The 25952-nt window shown below is 43.3% G+C and overlaps 1 protein-coding gene across 2 annotated transcripts in view; it reads left to right on the top strand.

Annotated features, from left to right (window-relative positions):
- The first annotated feature begins 687 nt into the window (after positions 1-687).
- LOC122788292 (verrucotoxin subunit beta-like) overlaps positions 688-25952 on the top strand; it is a 574742-nt gene continuing 549477 nt past the window's right edge. For both annotated transcript variants that reach the window (XM_044055369.1, XM_044055368.1), the window contains exon 1: positions 688-756. In XM_044055369.1, the coding sequence (XP_043911304.1) occupies positions 719-756 (38 nt within the window). In that variant the 5' untranslated portion in view covers positions 688-718. The remainder of the gene's footprint in view (positions 757-25952) is intronic.

Raw genomic sequence — 25952 nt, 5'->3', positions numbered from 1 at the left:
GTTCTAATGCTAGACATCTACTCAACCTTTTTTTTTTCATCCATGGTGCACTGGACTTTTACTGCCATTTGTTCTAGTCTCCATTCAGTATCACCTTTTTCCATTTCATATAAAAAATACAACTTCTGAGTCTCAACTGTTCCTGATGTTGGCTCAAATAGCACAAAGTTCTGGCCTGTGTCTCCTAAAATGTATGCTTTTGGAAAGAAATGTGGTAGATTACACTTCGTAATTAATGACAATCTTTATAGTTGCAAACTTTTTACTTTAGGATATGCATATTAATTCACATTCTCTTTTTCTGTTAAATGTTCAACTTAATAGTATCAATATTAAAAAAAACATTACCATGTTGGAGTTTTTGTTTCTTATTTTAGAGGTAAGAGCATGAAGACTGTGTCAACTTGCACTGACGGAACTACACTTTTCTAACTTTTAGCCCCCTCTGTTGTGTGTAACTGTCTAGTCTAGTGTCCATGGTAGGTTATTAAAATCATTTATATAGAAAGACTTGCGTACTGACGGTGCATGTGATTTAAAGGTAAATTGATTTATAATCTTTAACTTCATTTTTATTTTTAATATAAAAAGTGTTATAGTATTTAATAAGCATATTGACTGAAGTAAAATGTTGAATTTTCACAAGCAAACTATAAACTTCACAATGTTTTTTTTTTTTTTTTTTGTAGTGAGAAAACCTTTAGGACACCAGTAAATAATGTACAAAGCAAATTCATCGTTGTCTAGTTCTGGAAGGTATGTACATTCTACTTTAAACAGATGCTCAGTTTATTTAATATTCTTGCATGTATGAACACCCCAAAAGTTGCCTGTGCAGGCACAAATTCTAGACAATGACAAATACAGGTGATACAAAGATGGGCTTGTTTTGGCTGACCTTAGACGACTGTATACCATGCAATACTTCATTTGATATGTATTTGATTTAAACTGAAGTACCTCTAAGAAATGCATGCTTTGTTGTGACACTTGAGAAGGTAAGAGATACTTCTAAGCTTACTGAGTGGGTAGGGTATGACTGTAGGTAGAGATGGGCTCGTCCCATATGTACTTGTATACAAATACGAAAAAACAAGGGTAATCCATATGTCGGAGAAGTTCCTAGTTTATGTTTACAATGTCTGAAAATTATGGCAAGATCATTTACTCTGAAAGCTGAAACCTTAAGGAATAATACTTTGGTACCAATGTACAAGTCTGTTTCTCTGCAAAGGCTGACTGTTTGCATTATATGCCTCCATAAAATATGCTGACCCTTTAAATCTTGAGGAGGAGATACTGCCACAGTCATTGCGTTGTGACAGTATTGTTCTAGTATAAAATGTTTAGTATCATAAAAGTCCGTCCATTCCAGTGAAGAAATGTGAGATGAGCTGCATGTCATAGCCATCTGGCATCTTACCTGTCCAGTGCTGGGCTAATGGAATTCATAGCCATCTGGCATCTTACCTGTCCAGTGCTGGGCTAATGGAATTCATAGCCATCTGGCATCTTACCTGTCCAGTGCTGGGCTAATGGAATTCATAGCCATCTGGCATCTTACCTGTCCAGTGCTGGGCTAATGGAATTCATAGCCATCTGGCATCTTACCTGTCCAGTGCTGGGCTAATGGAATCTTGAAAAACCAAAAATAAGTAACTGGTAAGTTAAAGTTAGAGAGATCTTTAGGTTGTCAATGAATTAGTCTGTGCTTATTGCAAGCAAAATAATCAGATCTGAATAGGGCAGGTACACTGAACATGCTCACATTCTGCTTGCTTTAAAAATGTCTGTTTGCAGAAGGTCTGTGTCACTTGTCCAGCCAGGATGAAAACAGACAAGCATCTGTGGGTTTGGTTCAAGCAGCTTTATTATATACAAATGCATCAAGATTGAGGCAAAGTAACTTAAATATAAACCTACTGACAGACTGACTACTACATGCATTGACGTTAACTCTCTGACCATTCCCTCAAAATGGCACTTGCTGCCTGCACGTGCTGATGTCCTTCAAGAATGCAACTGCAGTCATAACATATGAGTTGTCCTACCTCAGGCAGCCCTTGGTCGGCCGGATTCCAAAGTCTGAGTCCGACTTCGGCTGATGTCGCATTTCTCTCCGACGTCAGAGCGGCTGGTGTATATAAGCATCAGCCGACGCCATCTTCTTCAGTCTTTCTTGCCGCGCGGTGCCCGAAGCAGAAGCAGTTCGCAAGTGCCGGTCGGTCAGCTCCTGTATTCTTCGAATCCGAAGTCATCAAAAAAGCTAAGTACCCCGTTGGGGACCTTTTCTTGCCTCAGCCGATGTCAGAAATTACTGAAAAGTAAATAATTGTTTGTCTTGTGGTAAACAAATACCTCATAAGGATTTCCACTCTTACTGCCTTCCTTGCCTTGGCCCAGACCACGACGTCTCGGCCTGTGCCGCCTGTGCTCGCTTCAATAAGCGCACTCTCAGGCGCCGGGCGGAGTTCGCTGAAGACTTTTTCGGCGAAAAATTCGATTATACAATGCCGTCGGAACTACCGACATCACAGACTCCTAAGAAACGAAAAGACCGGGACCGACATCCTCAGCCCGCGTCTTCCACAGACACCACGCCAAAACCTACCTCGAGTGTCCCGGTTCCCTCTGAGGCGGTTATTTCACCGCTCCGAACCGAAGACACCGCATTACCGTTTCCTCCGATACCGGAGACCACACCGAAGCCAGTTATTGATTTTCCTCTGGATACTGAAACCGAGGAAATGCCAGAGACCATTGCTGTGGATAAGGTCACTCCTGCACGTGGAGCTGCTAGGCCTCCCATGTCCATGTCTATAAAGGCCTACACACGTGCTAAGGCAGCCAGCAAGACCAAGCACCTTACTGCTAAAGCCTTACCTCAGCCTACTCCTGAAACACAAATCATGACTATGGCCGCAGACTTAATTTCCATGATCAGAGGTTCCCAGGCCCATCCAGAGAGAGGATCCCAGCCTCCTTCTGATAAGAGGCCCCGGGTTGAACCCTCTGACCCTCTCCCTTCAGATGAAGATTCTGAGGACTCTGTTCACTCTGATAGCCAGGAAGAGCCCTTCCAGTCCTATGAGGACTCGGATGCAGAGGATTCCATCCCCTCGGCCTCCCCTCCTGAGGATATTTCCTTTGGGGAAGTTCTGCATTCCACGAGGGAATATTTTAAATGGCAAGGCCAGGAATATTCTGATTCCAGAAAGCGCTTTCGTACCTTCCTTAAAAAGCCCCAACACAGGCCCTTAGCTATACCTCCTGTGCTTGATGTTTTGGATGATCTATACTCTGACTCCAGTGTTACCCCTGATACTCTTCCTCCTGCTCCTGCCAAGCCTGACAGATACTATAGGGTCCCAGAAATCCATTCTCATTTCTTTAGGGCCCATACTGTTGATTTAGAAACAATTTCACAGGGACCGAAAGGGGTTTCAGCTACCACCTCCAAAAATCCCTTACCTTCCAACAGGGAAGCTAGGTCATTAGAGAGATGGGGGAAGAAGGTCTACACCTCCACTACTTTATCTATGAGAGCTCTCAATTGTCTCTTTCATATGTTTCAATATCAGGATTACCTGTTAGATGATTTACAGAAAACATTGGCCTCTCCTGAACCTTTAGATAGGAAATCCTTGCAGGAGGCTGTACATAATTCTCAACAAGTTAGCAGTCATTTTCTGCAGTGTGGATATGATGCATTGGAAGCTTCATGTAGGGCAGCTATGACAGGGGCGGTCATTTGTAGACATGCATGGTTAAAAGAACAACCTCTACCAGATCATGTTAAGGCAAAACTTCTTGATGCACCCTTGGAAAAGAACAAGCTTTTTGGTGCTAATGCTAAAGATGTGTTAAAGTCCATCGAGGAAAAAGCAAAATCAGTTCAGACGGTCAAAGATTTCCTCCAGGTTCAGCCTCCCAGATTTAGCAGAAAATGGCCTTCAAAAAACTGGTCCTTTCCTAATCCTGAAAGATTTCAAAGGGGTAAAACAGTGGCGAGGAAGAGGACAATACAGAGGTTCCTACAGGGGACGACAATGGCAACCAGCAAACCAAAGAAGTGACGCAGGGGTTTCTCCTGCCCCACAGGGACAATCTCAATGACTTTCCTCTACTACCGCTGACCAAGGAGCAAACAGAAGCTCCTTTGGGCGGAAAATTATCTCTGTTTTCAGACAATTGGCACAGATTGACAAAGGACAAATGGATTTTGGACATTATAGACCAAGGTTACAGGTTCCACTTTCATACCTTACCAAGAAAACAAGGCATGCCAAACCTACCACAAAACCAGAGGGCAGAGGCTATCAAGCAAATTTCTTTGCTTGCTCACATCAAAGCAATAGAAAAAGTTCCGCAACAAGAACAAGGCCAGGGGTTTTACTCAAGACTGTTCCTTGTTCCAAGAAAAGAAACTCAATGGAGACCAATACTGGATTTGTCCGCATTAAACGCTTTTCTCATAGTACCAAAGTTCAAAATGCTGACTCTACAGCAACTCCTTCCCATGCTGGGCAAGGGGTCTTGGCTGATTACTCTGGACCTCAAGGAGGCATACCTGCATGTCCCTATCAGACACAGCTGCAGAAGATACCTCAGATTTCTTTCAGGGCCAGAGCATTATCAATTCTCAGCATTGCCATTTGGCTTATCTACTGCGCCCAGAGTATTCACGAAATGCCTGGCTTCAGTAATTGCTCATTGCAGGCTCCAGGGGATCCAAATTTACCCATACCTGGACGACTGCCTCATACAAGCGGACGACGAACTGATTTTGACAAAAAACTTGAATTATGTCATACAATTGCTACAGGCTCTGGGATACACAGTCAACTTTCAAAAGTCAAGACTTCAGCCATCCCAGCAAATAACCTTCTTAGGAGCCAAACTGGACACAGCCTCTCAAATGGCTTACCTGACAGAAGACAAGCAAAAGAAGTTAACTCATTATTTCAAAGGTTTGGCAAAGCTCACCCAGATGACTGCAAGGAGATTCCTACAGGCCCTGGGTTACATGGCATCCTGCATTCTCCTGGTTCCATTAGCAAGACTACACATGAGAAAGCTACAATGGTACCTAAAAAGCTTATGGTCTCAGCACAGCAACAACTTAGAGGCAACCATACCGCTCATTCCATGCCTACAGAAGGAATTTCTATGGTGGGCCTTGGTAAGCCAGGCAAACACAGGTATGTCATTCAAAAAACCTCAGATAACACAGACCATGACCACAGACGCCTCAGACCTTGGATGGGGGGCGCACATGGAGGGCAGATGTGTTCAAGGACAATGGTCTCCAAAGGAAACACATCTGCATATCAACCAAAAAGAAATGCTAGCAGTAATGCATGCCATCGAGGCCTTTCGACAACAGCTTCAGCAAGGCCACCTGCTAATACGGACAGACAACACCACTGTGATGTGGTACATAAACAAGCAGGGGGGCACCCATTCTTACCCCCTTTGCAGACTGACAATGAATCTTTGGGAAAAATCACTGAGCCTAAACATACAGTTGCAATCCCAGTTTGTTCCAGGCAAAGACAATGTGCTGGCGGACAGCCTAAGCAGGAATTTCCTAGACCCCCACGAGTGCAGGTTACATCCAGAAATCTTCATACGACTCAACTCGACATGGGGCAGGCCAGAAGTAGACCTATTTGCCTCCCACCTCAGTCATCATCTACAAAAGTTCTGTTCAAGGACATATCATCCACAAGCATGGAAAATAGATGCTCTCTCATTCAACTGGAACTTCCTAAAAATCTATGCATTCCCACCTCTGCCACTGATGACCACAGTATTACTAAAGATCAAAGCAGAGAAGCCCAAGGGGATCCTAATAGCTCCAGACTGGCCAAAACAGCACTGGTACCCACTTCTACAGAGCATATGTCACAACAAAAGGTAGGCCCTTCCCCAATGGCCCCAACTTTTGACTCAACACAACTTCAAGACAGTACACCCCAACATTCAGACTCTACAGCTAACAGCTTGGGAGATCCCATGAATAACCTCAATCTATCTCTCTCCAAGGAAGTTCAGAGGATACTAACAGAAGCCCGAAGACCATCCACCAGAAAGGTTTACTCAGCAAAATGGAAGAGATTCAGCATTTGGAATACCAGCAACGGTCATGATGCATCATTATTGAGCATCCCTCTCATTCTGGAATATTTGGCAGATCTGCTACAGAATGGACTCTCATATTCTTCCCTAAAAATACATGCTTCTGCTATTTCAGCTAGATATAACACTGATCCACCTGTGTTTTCACATCCTTTAAGGCAATTCCTTAGGGGAATCAAGAATATAAAGCCACCAAGAAAGGCTCCAGTACCAGCTTGGGACCTCAACTTTGTTCTAGAAAAATTGACTCTACCTCCCTTTGAGCCAGCAGCTTCTGTGGACTTACAATTTCTCTCATGGAAGACAGCTTTCCTGTTGGCAATTACCTCAGCAAAAAGGGTTTCGGAACTACAGGCCCTAATGGCAATACCACCGTTCATAATCTTTCACAGAGACAGGGTCTCCTTACGAACCAACCCTACCTTTATGCCAAAAGTGGTATCTAGGGTTTCTTTAAATCAAGCCATTCACCTGCCTACTTTCTTTCCCAATCCTGAGAACAAAGGGGAAAGACTGTTGCATACCTTGGACATTCACAGACAACTTCGCTACTACCTGGACAGAACCAAGACCAGTAGGAAGACTGATCAGCGTTTTGTAGCTTACGCCCCTAGAGTACAAGGAAAAGCAATTTCCAAACAGACTATTTCAAAATGGATTGGGCACTGCATCAGATTTTGTTATTCCTTCCATGAGAAGAGTGTACCAGCCAATGTCAGACCACACTCCACCAGAGCTACAGCCACCTCAACAGCATTCTTAAGAGGGGTACCTACAAAAGACATTCTAGAAGCTGCTACATGGAGCTCTGTGCATACATTTTCCAAACACTACAACCTTCCTCTATATTCCAGATCCAGAGCAGGCTTTGCTTCTGCAGTCCTGCAGGGATTGATAGCTACACCATCCTTTTCTTAGAGCATTCCACCTCCCCCAGCTAAGCAATGGTATTCAACCCATATGTTACGACTGCAGTTGCATTCTTGAAGGACATAGTACAGTTTTGTACCTACCATAAATGTAGATGTCCGATAGATATGCAACTGCAGTCGGGTTTTCCCTCCCTCCTTTGGGTCCACTCCTCTCCCTGTTATCTCTAGCTGGGGATATCTGTTATGGTGTATCTGTTTATTGCTTATTTATTTGTCTGGAAATCTGTTTTTCTTCCAATTTGATTACAGCCTTCCTTGGAGGGCACCTGACATCTGGGGCAAGAAACACTGAAGAAGATGGCGTCGGCTGATGCTTATATACTCCAGCTGCTCTGACGTCGGAGAGAAATGTGACATCTGCCAACGTCGGACCCAGACTTTGGAATCTGGCCGACCGAGGGCTGCCTGAGGCAGGACAACCCATATGTTATGACTGCAGTTGCATATCTATCGGACATCTACATTTATGGTAGGTACAAAACTGTACTTTTTATCTGCATGTGCACTCTCTAGAAATGCTTCTTAAAGATACAGCACACTGTATATGATCTATAGTTTACATCAGGGGTCATAAAATGGCATTTGATATGCAGCAGATTTGTCAATGGGAGGTATAAATCAGTGAAATTGAAGTTCATTTTCTTGTTGCCTTCAGTTGGTAAGTTAATGCTATAAACTGTTATCCTCAAGAGTTCCAGAGAGGGGGCTGTAGGGAATGTGCCTAGTACAAATTTGCAAATGGAATTGGAGTACCGGGTGGAGATGTGTTCGGTGCAAATTATTCACAAGAAAAGAAGACAAGACAGATTAGTACCATGTAATAGCTGTGTGTAAAATAATTTGTTCTAGCAATCTGGGGTGATTATCCTAAGGGGGGCACTCCTCACATAACCTACTATGGAACAATAAAGGGCTGGAGTATGTGATGAACCTTAGTTTTGATTATTCTGATAGAGGATGGGGAAATTATCTCTAATCTGCAACTGGCGAAGCCATTTTGGAAGTAGTTATCATTAAATATTATGGTGCACAATCAACTGCAGTCCAGCCAGTCAGTAGATGAGTTGTTGGGACTTGATAAGAGCACACCTTAACAAAGTGAGACATCATCTTGGGAAAGTTTTAGCTGAGAGGAATGAAGATAGTGTGAAGGAAAAGTAAGAATACATGAAAAATACCATTACAGAAGCAACCATTGTCTGCATGAAATAAATATGCATATCAAAAAGAAGGGCAAAATGTTTGTTCTTAAGACGTGGCATCACAGGTTAAGGAGAACTGTAGTTTGTGGAGATTTTTTTGTCAACCAGGTAATTGGATGGTCCTTGTGGACCCTGCTTATAGCATTTGGAAATAATAAAGAAATGTCAGGAAAGATAGCTAAAGTTGCAAAAGTCCAACATGATTATAAAGGATAGTTACTCGTGAAGCAAAAATAAATGTATGCATACTTGAGTAAGAAAACAAAATGAGACTGAAGCTAAATGTATTCAGCAGTTGGAAAATAGGGGTGGTGAAAAACCAACAGCACTAATATAATACTTTTTGTTAGTGGTCACAAAGGAAGAAGGAGTTACAGTCCCTTTCAGAAGTGCTCAAGATAACAGGATTCTTTGGGATAGAACTGTATTCGTTCCTGCACTTTCAGTGACCTGTATTCAGGATGCAGTGAAGGCACTACAGAAGTTGGTCAGGATGAGGTAAATTGAGCTGAAGGGCAATCTGTCCTACCTGACTGGATGGTGTACACTTTTTTTGAAATGGCTGGGGATACAGGGACTGTGAAGATAAGCAGGTGGATAACTTGGAGTTGTAGTTCATATTGTCTGTCCAAGCCTGCAATTCCTTGTAGGCTTGATGTCATTCATCACTCCATGAGATGTGCTCTTCATAGGGATGGTTAGGTAGAAGTATTAAACAATCCCTTCCCCATTGATGGCATGTGTTCATGATAACTTCTAGAGTCTTTCCACGGTACCTCCTCTGTTATGGTCACATGAGCATGCAGTGACCTAACCCTTCCTGTTGGCTAGATAAGTGAAATTAGGAACACTTCAACTAATATCAGGAATAGAAGGAAACATCACTTTAAATGAGAGCTTAGAAATCTTAGGGCATGGAGTGATGCTTAAAGTTGATAAAAAGGTACCCAAAAAAAAGAAGTTTGATCCCAATATTTGCAAATAAATTAAGGCCGTGGAAGTGCACTGAATGTTAATTTTTCAAGGGTTTTGGAATTCTGGCCACAGTAGAAAATCACTATAGTTCCCCCTATGCAACTCCATAGACTAAACAGAAATCAAGCCACTGATCCAAAATAGAAATAAGGCTTCTTGCAAGACTTTGTGACTCTATACTGTGTGTACAATTCCTCATCCTGTGCAGACAAGAAAAGGCACAAAGGGACTCCAACTGTGGTCACCAAACAGCATTGCTGTGTAGAGTACAGCAGTTGTCTTAACATTATTGTTCCTGAAAAGAAAACAGCAAACTGTCTAAATGAAGTACAGTTATTGACTGGAGGGTGAATGAACCATGTATCCCATCTAAATTCTCTCATCACCTTTTGTTGTAGGCACATTTTACTTATCTCTTCTGTCTCCCTTGTTGTACTATTTGTGCTGTTCTGTTGTATACAAAACTTATAAATGTTACATACCTGGTGAGATTTCTGATACTAATAGATTGTTTCCTGGGTGGTGTACTGATCTGTATGGTTTAGAGAAGGTGTATGACATGTTCCCAGGTAGTCTGTTCCTCTTAAGAAAACTCTAGTGTATTTTTATGGTTTGGCACAATTTTCTGACAGAGGGAATTCTTTGTAGTTTTCCCTTCCATCCATGGAACTCTACACAGTAAGTTTAAATACTAAATCTGAAGTAGGATATTCATTTGTCTGCAACCTGTGGGTTATGGATCCGATATCGGATCCGAACCGGCATGGTTTTCCAGCTATGGATCCAAGCTCTCAGCTCCTCCCCTCACCCATAATGCCCTGCTCTACCCTCATGACCTCAGATCTCGTTTGCCGCGCTGGTGACTGGATTTGGATACATAGCTCTCAGCTAAGTGGATTCTTTTCTTGTAAAAAAATAGAGAATTTTTTGGTTTTTTGAGTGATTCTGTGTGAAAGTTTAGGTTCCCCTTTCTTAAAAGTGTATTTTGAGTTTTCTTGAGTTAAATTAAGTAATTTTTATTCCCTCCCCTCGCTGTTGCGTAGAGTGTGTGTGTAGGCCTGTGTGTCTTTTTGTTTTAACTTACTTTCAGTAGTTTTTAGTGTTATAGATTATGGCTGACCAGCCTAAATCTATTTTTTTCTAAATGCACCGAGTGTGGCAATAAGCTGTCTCCGGCTGATGGCCACACTCGGTGTGTTAGGTGCCTGGGGGTTGAACACCTCACATCTGGATGCTCCATTTGTGCAGGGTTCAACCCCAGGGCACTTAAGGAGCGGAGGTCCAAGCTTGTCTTGGCGGGCCTTCTGCCGCCTGACTCGCCCGGCCTCCGCTCCTTCAGGGACTGCTGTGGATACAGTCGTTCCCCTGTGGCACCCTCCTGCTCCTGGGACTCAAACTCCCGCTTCTGGAGAGGAGAGGGTTGCAGCTAAAGGACCGGAGGGAGAAGCACCAGCGGCGGGCCGAGACCTCTGTTTCGCCCCGCCAGCCAAGCTGGCTTCTCCCCGGCTCCGTGTCGGGTCGGTCTCCTCCTTCGGCTCCGGTCCCCTAGCTTTCACCGGGTCCTGAGGAGGAGGAGACCCGATCTCCGCCGAGGCTATCGAGGAGGCATTCCAGGCCTACCTCGGTAGCCTCGCCGAGATCGACCCATAGCCTTTCTGATGCTGATCTGGACCGGATGATGAGAAGGTTCATCCAGGCCCAGATGCAGATGGGAGTGCTTGCCTCCCCCTCGGGGAGCTCAACACCCTTTTAGGCCTATTGCTCCTTCTCCGACCCGCTATCCGGGTTCGAGCAACTGGAGCCGAGCAGCCGAGCGGGAAGGTCGAGCCGATAGTACTGGTACTTCGGACCCGACCCTGCCTCGAGTGCGTCGGACCCGATCTCGAGCCTGGATCCGAGCCGGATCCGGGGATCAGTGCTCCTTCGGCGCCGTCTGTGTCGGAGCGCACTGTCCCGCCGGATCCGAGTGCCGGGCGCCGGCTCCGATCCACTCTTCGGATCCGAGGGCGATTGTCGGATCCTTTGGTGAGGTCGGCTCCCTTCGCTTTTGATGTAGTGGAGAGGGCTCTGTTGAGGGTCTCCGGACCCCGGCACTTGCTTCGCCGTCCGCCTCCCTCTGCACTGGGCCAGGCTTCCACCATCCGGCCCCTGGGACAGCCCGCTTCTGTGCCCCAAGTTGCTCCCATGGAGCAAATTGCTGCTTGAGGACTCCTCTGACAGCCCCCAGAGGAGGCCCTCGCAAGCATACGCAAAGGAGGCACATTGACTCCCGAGTCTCTCACTGAAGACACGGACTTGGAGGAAGGGAAGGCTCCCCACGGTCACCCCGAGGATGTCTCCTTGGAGACATCATGGAAATGCTCCGTATTGGGGGGTGGTCTGCCCCAAGTCTTCCTCGGACGAGTCCGTGTTCTTGGAGGCATTCAAGCGGGCCCGTCTACCTCTTGGGTGTCCCCCTGCCGACCCCTGGTGGACCTTATTACCACCAGGGCGTGGAAGGAACCGGACACCGTGGAGCCAATTCCCAAAAGCCCCGATAGGATCCTTAGCCCGCCTCCGACAGGACCCATTGGAGTAAGGGGCCTCCCGTAGATGCCATGTTGACGGCGGCCACAAAGAGGGAACTGGCTCAGGAGAGTCCCTCAGTCCACCCACCGAGCAAGGAGTCTCGGATGATGGACCGCTTGGGGAAGCGGATGTTCAGTTCAGCGACCTTCTCGGTAAGGGCGCTGAACTATTTGGCACATGTTATTCGGATGCAGCGAGATCTTATTAAGGAATACGCTGCATCCCCCCCTGAGTCCATTTCGGAGGAGGACAGAGTTCTGCACTCCACCAAAATGGCCACTCTTAGGTCAGTCACAAATACTTCTATGCGGCTACTCTCCCATGCTACGGAGGCGCCGCTAGAGCTGCGGGACAGGACTGGTCACTAGACGTCAGGCCTGGCTCCGTCATGATTTTTCTGAGCCCTTCAAGGCGTGCTTAACGCCTTTGATGGTTCTGCTCTGTTTGGCAAGACCGCTCAGACGTTGACCCAGAGCGAGAAGGACGGAAGACGCTGTCTGCCGTCGAATCCGCTTCTCTGCACCCCAGAGGCCCTATTCTAGGAACCAAAAGGGTCAGAAGAAGATGTGGTTCGAAGTCGCAGCAGTCCCAGCCTGCTCCGGACAACCAGTCCTTCCGTGGCAGAGGAGGACAGGGAGGACGCCCTAGAGGCAGAGGGGCTCCCAGAAACTTCGGGTCCAGGGAACCTTTCTCTGAACGACCACAGCAACCCTGAGGGTTGCCCGACTGCTCTACTCTGGAGGCAGTCGGGGACGTTCCGGGGCACCTAGCGGCATGGGAGTCTATAACATCGGACCGCTGGGTTCTCCAAATCATATCCAGGGATATCACATTCCTTTCCTTCACCTTCCAAAGTTGAAGTCCCTCCCAGACGTTCCACCCGGTCAACGGGAGGCCGCTTTGGCAGAAATTGGCCATCTGCTAAAGAAAAGAGCCATCCAGCCCGTTCCCCAGACCAGATCGGATCAGGGTTCTACTCCAGATTCTTTTAGTGCCAAAAGACGGGGAACTAAGACCAATCCTAGACCTCTCTCTCTTGAATCTGGCAGTCCCCAAAGAAAAATTCAATGGTCACTCTACAATCTATTCTCCCCCTTCTGGGAGAAAATCACTGGATGTGCTCGATAGATCTCAAGGACGCGTACTACCACATCCTGATGGACAGGCGCTCCAGGAGGTTTCTCCGCTTCCGGCTGGGAGCCAGTCACTACCAGTTCCGGGTCCTTCCCTTTGGTCTCACCACAGCCCCAGGGTGTTTACCAAAGTACTAGCAGTGGTAGCGGCCCACCTGAGGCTTCAGGGGGTGCAGGTCTTTCCCTACCTGGACGACTGGCTCCTTACCGCCCCAACAAGGCATCTACTTCTCTTGGCGTGAGACTCCTTTCTCCATCTTGCTCCATTTCTGGGCATCACAATAAATACAAAAAAGTCCAACCTGGCGCCCACACAGCTATTAGATTTCATAGGGGCCAGACTAGACACAAGGAGTTTACGAGCCTTCCTCACTGCGGACAGGGTTCTAAATCTGCAGCTCCAGGTGCGGGCCATTCTCCATTCAAGTTCTGTCCCAGCGGAGTTGGTCCTGAGGGCTCTAGGGTCCATGGCTTCGGCTATAGCACTTCTTCCTCTTGCCAGGCTCAATATGCGCATTCTACAGTGGACGCTCTTAGTACAGTGGTCATACCTTGCTCTCCCCATGCATCATCCAATAGCGATCAGCAAGGCTTGCAAGCGGTCCCTCTTGTGGTGGCTCCACTCCCCGGATCTCCACGAGGGTCGCCCATTTTGTGCTTCTTCCCCTCGCCACGGTGACCACGGACGCCTCCGCCTTGGGTGGGGGCACTTTGTGGGCCGGACAGTCCAAGGCACGTGGAACGATTCAGAGACCTTACTGCATATCAATGTTCTAGAGATGAGAGCAGTGCTCTTAGCGTTGCTAGCACTTCAGGACTTTCTTCCCTTGGGAACAATTGCGATTCAATCGGACAATATGTCTGTTGTCTGGTACATCAACAAGCAAGGGGGAACAAGGTCTTACCCTCTTTGTCGAGAGGCCATGAGAGTTTGGGAATGGGCAATCTCCACCAATCGCTTTCTCATAGCAACGCACATTCCGGGTCGGTCCAACATCCTAGCGGACAAGCTCAGTCGCACCATTCTGACCCCTTACGAGTGGTCTCTCAATTGTCAAGTAGCGGAACGCATATTCGCACGGTGGGGAACCCCTTCATGCGATCTATTTGCTTCTCCCTCAAACACCAAGTGCGACAGTTTTTCGCTCTAATACCTCCTCCCGGAGGTACCCCAAGAGACGCTCTGGTGCATGCTTGGCCACCCGGTCTTCTGTATGCCTATCCACCTTTGCCTCTAATGCTGCAAGTTCTTCAGAAAGCCTCTCGGGTGGGTTGCAGAATGATTCTCATTGCTCCATTCTGGCCTCGACAGATCTGGTTCCCCTTCCTAAGGTCTCACTCGGTGAATCCTCCTTGGATTCTAGATCCCATTCCGGATCTGATATCCCATCCATCCTGCATTCCTCCTCCGAACCTGGACAACCTGAAGCTGACCGCTTGGCTGCTCCAGTTCCACTCTTGATAAGGACTCCCGGTATTTCTTCACCGGTAAAGGCTATTTTGGTGGCGGCTCACAAACCATCCACTAGAAAGGTTTACCGAAGCAAATGGAAACGTTTCTCTGTGTGGCGAGCGGCAAGGCCTAAATCCCTTCACGGTTCCTCTCCCTGTAGTGCTTGAATTTCTAACCTCTCTCTTTCATGAAGGTGCCAGCAGTTCCACAATCAAAGTTCAACTGGCGGCAATTTCTCACTACCACATTGGGCAAGAGTCTAATCCTCTTATGTCGGCCAAATTGTGCAAAACATTTCTTAAAGGTACTTTCCTTCTCAGGCCCCCTATAAAACAAGCAGTTCCTCCTTGGGACCTTTCTTTGGTTCTACAGGCCTTGACCGCTCCCCCTTTCGAGCCCGCGGCTACGGTGGATCTCAAATTCTTGTCCTACAAGACAGCCTTTTTGGTGGCCATTACATCAGCCAAGAGAGTTTCTGAACTTCAAGCTTTATCAGCTAAACCTCCTTACTTGGTATTTTATCCGGACCGTGTCTCCCTCAGGACCAACCGTCCTTCCTTCCTAAAATCGCTTCTGAAGCAAACATTAATCAATCCATTAACCTCCTGTTTTCTTCCCTAAGTATGAAAACAAAGGTGAATATAAGCTACACTCACTAGATGTTCACAGGCAACTTAGATTTTATCTCAACAGGACAGCTGGTCATAGGCAATCCGACCAGCTGTTTATTTCCTTTGCAAAATTCAATTTGGGCAAGCCAATTTCTAAAGTTTCTCTTTCCGCTGGATTTCACAGTGCATTTTATTGGCTTATCAAGCGTCAGGAAGGCCATACGGAAGGTGTTCATGCCCATTCAACCCGGTCAGTATCTACCTCGGCAGCCTTCAAGGCTAGGATTCCTCTAGATGATATTTGTGCAGCAGCCACGTGGGCTTCTTCTCATACATTTATTTCTCACTATAAGTTGGATCTTGCATCTAGGGGTAGAGCATCCTTTGGCTCCGGTGCTCCGGATTATCCCTCCATGATGGCGCCCCAAGATTCAGGTAGCTGGGCACTCTGTCCCACAGGTTGCAGACAAATGAATATCCTACTTCAGATTTAGAAGTTATGTACTCACCATAACGTTCCATCTGAGTAGGTGTATTCATTTGTCTGCAATCATCCCGCCCTCCTATCCCCCTGGCCTTTCAGTTTCCTGCATATTCCTTGTTACCCTTTTTAGGGTATTGTTGCTTGGCAAACTCGATCTGAGGTCATGAGGGTAGAGCAGGGCATTATGGGTGAGGGGAGGAGCTGAGAGCTTGGATCCATAGCTGGAAAACCATGCCGGTTCGGATCCGATATCGGATCCATAACCCACAGGTTGCAGACAAATGAATACACCTACTCAGATGGAACGTTATGGTGAGTACATAACTTCTAATTATTACCAGCACCTGTGTTTTGTACTTTTTGAAAGTAATTTCTGGGTTGTAATATGTATTTGCAGCAGATCTGAAGCACACATGTTATGCAGGAGTCGTCTGTGCTAGTCACATCTGATATCCTAGGTAATAAGTGCAATCTTTGAGTGGGCAGCCAAAATGACTACAGCATGACCTGTACACAAAATGTGTCATGTAGTACATCTGTTAAGGCCTGCAGTTGTACAGGTATCTCTAGTGTCCTGTGGTGGTTGTACAGGTGTCTGTAATGTCATGCAGTGGTTGTACAGTTGTTTGTAATCTCCTGTGTGAAGACAGGTGAAGGCTGCTAGCCTAGTCAGATAGAATTTTGTAGATAATTCTGTCATTTGTAAATATTAATGTAAGCCACAGGCTTGTTCTCTTAAATGTGAAAAGACTGCATTGAATATTGAACTGCAAAAATGTAACAACAGTGCACTCTGCTGAAAAAAAAAAAAAGCTAAGTCAAGCATTTTATGACAGTCTTTGATGTCAAAATTTGGAGCCAAGATGTCTAGAGGGAGGCATCCTGCCTATTATTTTGAGGCCAGAGCTAATGGCTAGAATTTGCATGTATAAATGTCCTTTATTGCTCTGGTTTCTGACCAGGTGTAAAGAATGTAAATGTAGTTTCTGTTAGCCTGGGAACACCAGAGAAGTGTGAAGAATGATGTTGTGTGAAGCAGCTCTGTGTTATCAATTTAAAGACAGAGAATAAGAGAGCTCAGAACATTTGTCTTGAGAACATCCAGCATCACCAGCACTGCTTTGCTCTATATGTAAGTTATTTAGAATTGTGTTTTATAGCTAGGAAATAGGAAGATTAGACTAGTTTCTTTTTCTGTGATGTCAGAACTTTTGCTACTGTATTATTTTGTATTTGTGTGACCTCTGAACTCTTGACTGGCACTGTGTATTGTCTTGTGCTTTTATTATTTATTATTAAATATTTTTAAACCTTTCAACCGTGGCTGTATTATGTAGAGATAATTTAAGCTCTAAGAGTACATTGCATGTATATAGTAATACTGTACCAAGTCACGCCAAATAAGTAAAAGACAAATAAATGCACAAACCACCAATACATTGCACAAGCAGTATGCAGGCAATGAGAGCCAGAGAGCCCTGAAGTATTCCAATGCGTGCTTTAAATCAAGCCAACACGTCTAGTTCAGTACAAGGATGCTTTTTTTATTAAGACAAACAAGTAGGTATAAGCACTTTAATTGCAAAAATTAAAGCAGGAACTTCATCAGATACAAGGAAAATAAGGAAATAGACTGTTTTAAATAGGAAGTCTTACATGACATCACTTCCTTGATTAATGAAAACCACTCCCAAGTCTGAACCACTACACATGAATGTGTCAGCACAAAACAGTATAAATATCAAAATATAAAGTACATATAAAAACTGGTTGTGCAAATGTCAACACCCTAAATATATATTATAAACACAAAAATAAATAAACAGATATGTGTATATATAAAATGCTTTTAGGATGCTTTTAAAAATGTGTGTGTGTGTGTGTGTGTGTGTATATATATATATATATATATATATATATATATATATATATATATATATATATATATGTATATATATATATATATGTATATATATATATATATATATATATATATATATATATATATATAAAATCACCAGAAAAGCCAAAATGAGTAGTTTAAACACCACACAAGTTTAAAAGTCCAAATGACCGCACAAACAATAACTGCACAAAATGCTTTAACTGTTTCACTGCGTTTTTCGTTCTCTTGAACTTCATCAGATGCAAATCAGTTAATCAAAATTAATTACAGCTTAATATATTCATTTTAGAAATTAATTATCCAAGCAAATCCATTTTAGCATATCCTATTACATATTCATAAGGACCTGCTGCCATACCTATAAATATTCATGAAACCATTTACCATAAAATACCTAAACTTTTCATTACATAAAAACTATTAATATACAATGTGAATCTTGTAATAATTTAGTTATTAATATGAATTCTACCTCATATATATTTGACCTGATGCATACAATATTTAAATTCCACTTATAACATTTTGAAAAAACATTTATAAAAAGCTCAATACAAAATCAGTTAAATTATTCCCGGTTCCACTAAGTCTCCTCTTCAGTTTTTCCCTTGAAACTAGTCTAACTCTTAACCTAAGCACTCAAAAAGCATCTTACAGCCCAGTACTTGCTCAGACCTAAGAGCAAGCACTAATATACCCTGACACTGATTGTCCAGCAGGGCAAGGCTCTTTATTCACCCCTCACCAACCAAGCGACTAAGCAGCTCACCCTACTATTCAGGCATGATCAAAGGACAACTTCAGGTGTACTCTCCAGTCCAGCTGGTGAATCTGGATATCCTGAGGCAATGTTACAACTGCTTCATGTACACAGACAACCCTCTTCTCCTACCACAAAACACTAACATATACGAGAGATGCAATTATACAGCCAAACTGGAAGCTAAGCTATCTCAACCCAAGACTGAAACGGACAGTCAAGAGGAGAAGGTTAACACTTGCACCAGAACTCCAGCCGCGCACAGACCTATTAAAACAGCACTGGCAAAAAAAAAAAACATAAATACACAAAATCATACTTGGAGGCTCTAAATAAAAACCTGCAAAAGCATCAGAGACCTCCAAAGCAGACACCCAAACAATCTGCACTTCCTGTCACAAACCAGACAACACATAAAACACAAAATCAGTGTGCCGCATGATCACAGCCCTTAAGGCGAAATAACATACCTAACCAACACTAGTTATTGGTGACTCTATAGTCAGGCACACTGACGTCCCACTCACTAGGCTGGACAAGCAGAAAGTTACTGTTAGCTGCCTTTCGGGAGCCAGAATCCACCACGTAACACAAGCACTTAGGTCACTCCAGAACAAGTACAAATATGACTCTGTCATTGTTCATGTTGGTGTGAATGACTTGAGATGTACCTCCCTAGACTACATGAAAAGAGACATGGAAGAGCTCTCTGATCGTGTAGCCCAGGCTGGTATGCCCCTGACCTTGAGTAGCATCCTGCCCTCACCAAGAATAATACCTCAGTATAAATAATTATCAATTTCAACAATTGGCTTTAGTCCTCCTGTGTTTGCCTGTACTTCTGTCATTCAAAGGGGATCCAATGTCTGTCAGCCTGGGACAACATGCTCGACAAGCTGTGTTGCTTCGCAAGCGATGGCTTGCACCTTTCACCCCTAGGCTTTCGAATACTGGCCACGGCTCTTGCTGCCCCCATAGTGCCTTTTTTAGGCAAGGCTCAAAAGTCAAACCCACCTCTGTAAACAGTGCAATTAACAAAAAACTGAGGGTTATGCTACTTAACGCCAGGAGTTTAAATCTCAAAATGCACGCGCTCAAAGCACTCTTCAGTATGGAGAATGTTGACATCTGTGCAGTAACTGAAACCTGGTCCAAGGCTCCAGAGAGCACCCCAGCACTACTGGGCTACAACATCTACCACACATTTCAGACACAGAACACAGACAGAAACACAAAAGGAAGGGGTGTATCCATATTCATCAATGATACCTACACCTCCAGGTTAGTGGCACAGCATGATACCTCTGAGGTCATCCATATGCAACTGACATTGGGCAAATCTGCAATGCAAATTGTGGCCTGCTACAGATCAAACTCCATGACCCAGGACCACCACTCCACCTTTCTGGAGACACTGGAAATCATGAAGGTCCTACCAAACACCCTGATATTGGGCAATTTCAATTACCCTACCATTCACTGGGAAAACAACTAGAGTACAAATTCCCAGGCCCAGCACTTCCTGGAATTCATCAACTCAAATGCCCTGGATCAGCTAGTAAACTCCCCTACTAGAAGTGAAAACATATTGGACCTGGTCATCACCAACATGGGCGACAGGTGTTCCACACCAGAGGTCAACTCGTCACTGGTTAGATCAGACCATAAACTAAATCATTCTGGATGTCCACATCCCACCACCACCCCCAACTAAGGAAACCACAGTAAAAAATTTTTCTAAAGCAAACTTCACCTTACTTAAGACAGAGGTGGTAAGCTTCACAGCCCTCACGCTAAAGGATAATGTTGCCCAAGATGCAGAAACCTTTACAAATGCACTCTATGAACACCTACAAGGTGTCAACCCTAGCAGAAAACCAAGACTCACTCCAATAAGAGAAGGAAGCCAGTTTGGTGGACCCCTGCAATAAACAGGCTATACAATAGAAGGAGGAAACTAGTTCACAAAAAAAGCAAATCCCAGTAAGGAAAGACATCCCTGATCAGTATCAGTAAGAAACTGAGGTCCCTCATGAAATCATCCAAGGCTAACTTCGAAAGGAAAAATAGCCAAGGATTCAAAAGATAACCACAAAGCCTTCTTTAGCTATATTAAAAATCTAAGTGGCAACTCACAGATTTGCACTGAACTAGTGCAAAATAGCACAAAATATACTGAACCTACTGATACTGTCAACATCCTGGCAGATAGATTCAGTGCAAACTTCACCCCCTCTCTCCTCCAAAAGGTCCCACAACAATACTGGAAAAGTGTAGTGTCCCAAAAGCCACAGATGCACAGGTGAAAACAGCCCTTTCAAAAGCCAAAAACAGTGTCAGTGGGACTAGATGGTGTCCCAGGCTGCATCTTGCACGAACTACAGAACAAACTAAACCCCCACCTAAACACGCTGTTCAGCCTCAGCCTCTTCACAGGCTACATGCCCAAAGAATGGCGCACAGCAACAGTTATTCCTCTCCACAAAGGAGGGGCCACATCTGACCCTGGTAACTATCACCCCATAAGCCTGACTAGCCTGTTCTGCAAGGCTATGGAGAGCATCATCATGGAACTCATTAACAAAGACATTGGGAACCTCCAAACACATGACCCGACCCATTTCAGCTTTAAGGACAGATCATGCCTACTAAACCTGGTTGACTTCTTTGAGACAGTCACCAAGGCCATAGATGAGGAACAAGTGGTTCACCCAGCCTACCTTGACCTCGCCAAGGCTTTCAACACCATTTTCCACTCCAGTATTACAGAAAAACTCACCAGCCTGAACGTAGACCTCTACATCATGAGATGGGTTGTCAACTGGCTTACAGACAGAACTCACACTGTAAGAATAGTGGTCCGACTCTACACCAGTCACAAGTGGTATCCCGCAAGGCTCGGTTCTGGGACCCCTACTGTTCGGCATATCCTTCTCAGAAGTACAGGCAAACACAGGAGGACTAAAGCTAACCAAGTTCACCACTGACTGCAAACTGGGAGCCATAACTGACTCTCCGGCTGACATGGGCATTCTCCAAAAGGGCCTTACTGAGATGGACACCTGGTGTCAAAGTCATGGTCTCAAGCTAAATGTCAAAAAATGCATAGTCATCCCATTTGAGAAAAACAAAACACCCATAAATTACCACATAGGTGGCAGCCCCCTTAATACAGAAGAGGTAATAAGAGATCTGGGGACCCAGGTAGATAGTAATCTCTCCTTTGACAATCATATTGCCAAAGTAGTTAAGAAATCCTTCTATGTGGCCCATCTAATTACTAAAGGGTTCACATCTAGAAATAAAGAGGTTATAGTGCCTCTCCACTCATCACTCATCAGACCCATCATAGAGTACAATGCCCCGTTTGGAATGTACCTCACAAGACACTTCCAATAGCTGGAAAGACCACAAAAGTACCTCACCAAGAGGATTACTGGTCTCAAACATATGTCCTATGCAGCCCGACTGGAAAAACTCCAGCTGTACTCAGTGTCATATCGCTTACTCAGAGGTGATCTCTGCCTGACTTACAAAGCCATGTCCAACTCAGAATTGATGGACATGCTCCACCTGAAGAAATCCAAGTTACTGTGAGCCATTCGCTCTAGTGAGCTAAACCTCACCAGAACAATAAATAGAACATGCTGGAGGGATAGATTCCTGTCACAGAGACTCCCAATGCTTTGGAACAAAATTCCTAACTACGTTAGGCAGAGTCCCTCACTAACACTCTTCAAGAGAAACCTGACAAGTGGATAGGTAACAGAAAATACACCCCTGGGATCCCTTAATTGGCTCTTCTTGACAGACGCTCAGTAATTAATCAATGGGGCGGCGAAAGCTGACACACTCTGGCTAGGCTTATAAATGCCCTTGGGCAGATAGCCTAGTACCTGCCTATGAACCTATGAAAATCCCTCTGAAGCAGTACTAAACATTGACATTCCTTTGACAGTGCTGCCATCTAGTGTCACAAAACATAATGCATTGTATATTTCTCATAGCCTAAATGCAAACATTTTCTTAAACACACCTAGTGTAGAAGACAGCAGAGCATTAAATTCTAATTGATAAAAACATCATTAAAGCCCTCTAACCTAACCCTACACCATATATTAAAAATCAATTACCAGCAAATATAAAAATAAAACATAAAAATATATCCTAAATGTTTTAAACATATGAAATGCAATTACTGTTGTTTATCTTTCGGCTTTTCCCGGTAAGGTGTCGCCACAGCGGAACTCCGGTCCGCTAATGATTGGCAGTAGATTTTTACGAAACGCCGAGGCGCCAGCTTGATGCTCAACCTTCAATGAAGGCACACCCATTTACACACGCATGTCTTTCGAACGCTACCAAACCGCGGGGAAGAAATGCAGACTCCACACAGAAGGCACTCCCAAGCCCAGCCGAGAATCGAATTACTGTAATATATATAAATATTAATATGTGTACAACAAATAAATGCATTAAATAATAAATAGATCATATTCCCTATATAAAAACATTTAAGACATAAATATATCATAATTTTGCTGTTCTAAGTTTCAGAGTCGGCATAAGGGACACATTCTCATCCAAGCTTGGTGGTCTACAGGCATCAAGCATCAATTGCCAATATAATTCTCGGCCTTCTATTTTGTTTTCCCAGTCCCCTCCTCTTATATCATAGGAAATATATTTCAAGGCAAAAAAACTAAAAACAACTTCTTTATACACTCTGCTATGTTTATATAGGGTATATATATATATATATATATATATATATATATATATATATATATATATATATATATATATATTAACATATAAACACATATAAATAAAATGTGCATACAGTTAAAAATACAATAAGAACAAATGAATACATTTCAAGCACATATACACAAAACAGGTATGAGGACCATTTATAAAAAACATTTTTTGTACCAGTCCATATCTAAAGGGAATGGTTCACCTATCAATAGCCCTCAATTTAAGCAGATTGCTTATGGAAAGGCTGTCATTTAAGCCTGGTCAGTGGGTGACATGAAGTTGTAATTGCCATAACAACTTAGCTTTTTTGAGTAAATATGGCCAGGCTGCCCACCTATTATGTCTTTTCTGGACTTCAAGTACTAAAAATTGAACTGGTGATTGTTATACTCACTAATGTGTCTAGCAAGTGTGTTCACTTCACTAGCATCCCTTATATTCCTATGGTGCACGCTGATCCTATTTTTAAGCTTGTTTTCCTTCTTCCCCACATAAAAACATGGCAAAAGGAACATATAGCACAATAGACAACTCTTTCAGTTAAACAACTACACCTCCCAGGTATTTTTATTTTTGTTGTATTGATTTCACATTCACTGACTTCCAAAATGAAAGGGCAAAATTTACATGCCTCACACTTAATCATCTGACCCTTCCTGTAGATTCCATTATTATTACGTTCGAAAATATTTTTCAAGTTAGAGATCTTCTTGAAATCACACACAGGTTTTTCTAGATTTTAAAAAATTCTCTGTCACTACTCAACAAATTCCATTTCTTACACAGAATATTTTAAATAATGTGTGCATCATTTGTGAAGACAGTTGAAAAGCTTGTGTGGTAATTAGTTACTCCAGACCCACAGGAATGGTGTCACCTATGTTTCCTGGTTATGGACAATTGTTTGGTCATTCACAACAGTGTCCATTACTCTTTCAGTTATATTCAACCCAGTCAGATCCAGATGGTCATTATTAGGGGTGCCCAATACTGGTGCGAAATACCCACATTGCCTTTTTTCACTAACCTCCTTCATGATGTTGTCAATTAAATTGAGGGGGGGGGTAACCTCTTCTCAAAAACATTACCTTCATGTTAAGGCATTTCCTAGTGAAACCTGTCAAAGTTGCCACTATGTATGCTGCACAAACAAATTGCCCCTTGATAACTGCACGTTTCTGAGTGAGTGGTTGGCAGCTGTCAAAATACAGAAAACTATTGGAGCAGGTTTCTTTTCTTAAAATTTCAGCCACAAATCTACATATTCTTCAGTATGGTGACAATGACTTTGGCACTTGAGTACGTAATAGTATGCCTTGCATCAGCTAATGCCCTCATGGGTGGGTTGGTTGATTACACTCTTGTGAACTTTAGGAATACCGAACAAATTAGGTGATCTAGTAGATAATGTAGTTAGAAAGTTAAACATGTTGATGTGTATAGTGGCCTCAATAAACATGTCATTAATGTAGGACTTAATACGTCCATATGCCACATTAAGTTCATTAATACTCACTTTATCATAAGTATCACTCGCTAACAGCTTCCTCATTTTCTGTACATACTCATCTAAGTCCATCAAGACCAACCCACCACCCTTGGCAGGCTTCATCATCCTCACTGGTAGTTTACGTAATTCATTCAGGGCTTCCCACTCAGATCTAGTCACATCGCTGTTAGTATTTCTTACCATTCTGTTAGTCTCACTCATTAAAGACCTAATGTCTAACTCACAAATTTGGTCAAAAAGTGCAGTAGTGGGGTGTGTGGGAGGACTGTATGTACTTAGAATCCTAAAATTTGTATCATAAGTTTCACTGTTGTCTAAAAGAACAGACAAATTTAAATAACTTGTAAGCACACAAACTGTAAAATGAAACTTAAACCAAAATCTGTAGATGGAATGAAGAGTGAACACAATTCTTTAGTGCTTTGTTCAGATTTATTCTTCATGAACTTCTTCAGAAAAAAGTAAACCTCTCAAAACACACCTCTTATAAATTACATCACACATCACATGACTTTCATGATGCTTTAAATTAAAGGTATAAAATCATACCATAAAAGTAAAAACCTGTCTTGTTTTCCAAAATACTTGGATTACCAAAACTTTGTAGAAATGTCTTAATATAAAAACATTGCCATGTTATTTAATTTAAATATTATTTTAGTGCTAAAAAACACAATATTAAACACTTAATATTAATACATTTGTTCAGACCAGGAGCTCTGTCTGCTATGATTTTGATAGCAGACAGAGCTCCTGGTCTGAACGAATGTATTAATATTAAGTGTTTTTAGCACTAGAATAATATTTAAATCAAATAACATGGCAATGTTTTTATATTAAGACATTTTACCAAGTTTTGGCAATCTAAGTAGTTTGGAAAACAAGACAGTTTTTTACTTTATGGTATGATTTTATACCTTTAATTTAAAGCATCATGAAAGTCATTTGATGTGTGATGCAATTTATAAGAGGTGTGTTTTGAGAAGTTTACTTTCTTCTGAAGAAGTTCATGAAGAATAAATTTGAATGAAAGTACTAAAGAATTGTGCCAAATGATAAAAATTAACACCACAAACAAGACGATGTGACTGCACTGGACCAAAGAGTTGTATAACATAAAAATTGTAGCAAACCCTGTGCAGATTTCACCCAGGCGGTCATACAAAATGCATCAGCTCACTGAAAATGGGCAGGATTCAAGAAGCCTCCGTGTAAGAGTTATAACTCTAACACGGAGGCTGCAGTTAAACGGAGTGATGTCAGCATGCTCTGCATATTCATGAGAGCATGCTGAATCACACCCAAGTCTAACACGGTCCGTGTAAGACAGTAGGGGGCGTGTCCGTAGGCCGAGCCCTGCAAGCGGACATGCCCCCAGAAGAGTAAAAGTGCCCAAAGTAAACACCCACAACAGAGTCCACGGAAATGTGAATAAACACAACACATGCCCCCACAGACTATGAACAGAAAATATATAAATGAACATGTTTTATATATTTTTATTAAATTGTAAAGA

Source organism: Protopterus annectens, chromosome 13.part0, assembly GCF_019279795.1.
Source record: "Protopterus annectens isolate FY-2018-M chromosome 13.part0, PAN1.0, whole genome shotgun sequence".
NCBI lineage: Eukaryota > Metazoa > Chordata > Ceratodontiformes > Protopteridae > Protopterus > Protopterus annectens.
The sequence above is the reverse complement of the archived record's forward strand: the minus strand, read 5'-3'. Positions and strand labels throughout refer to the sequence as shown.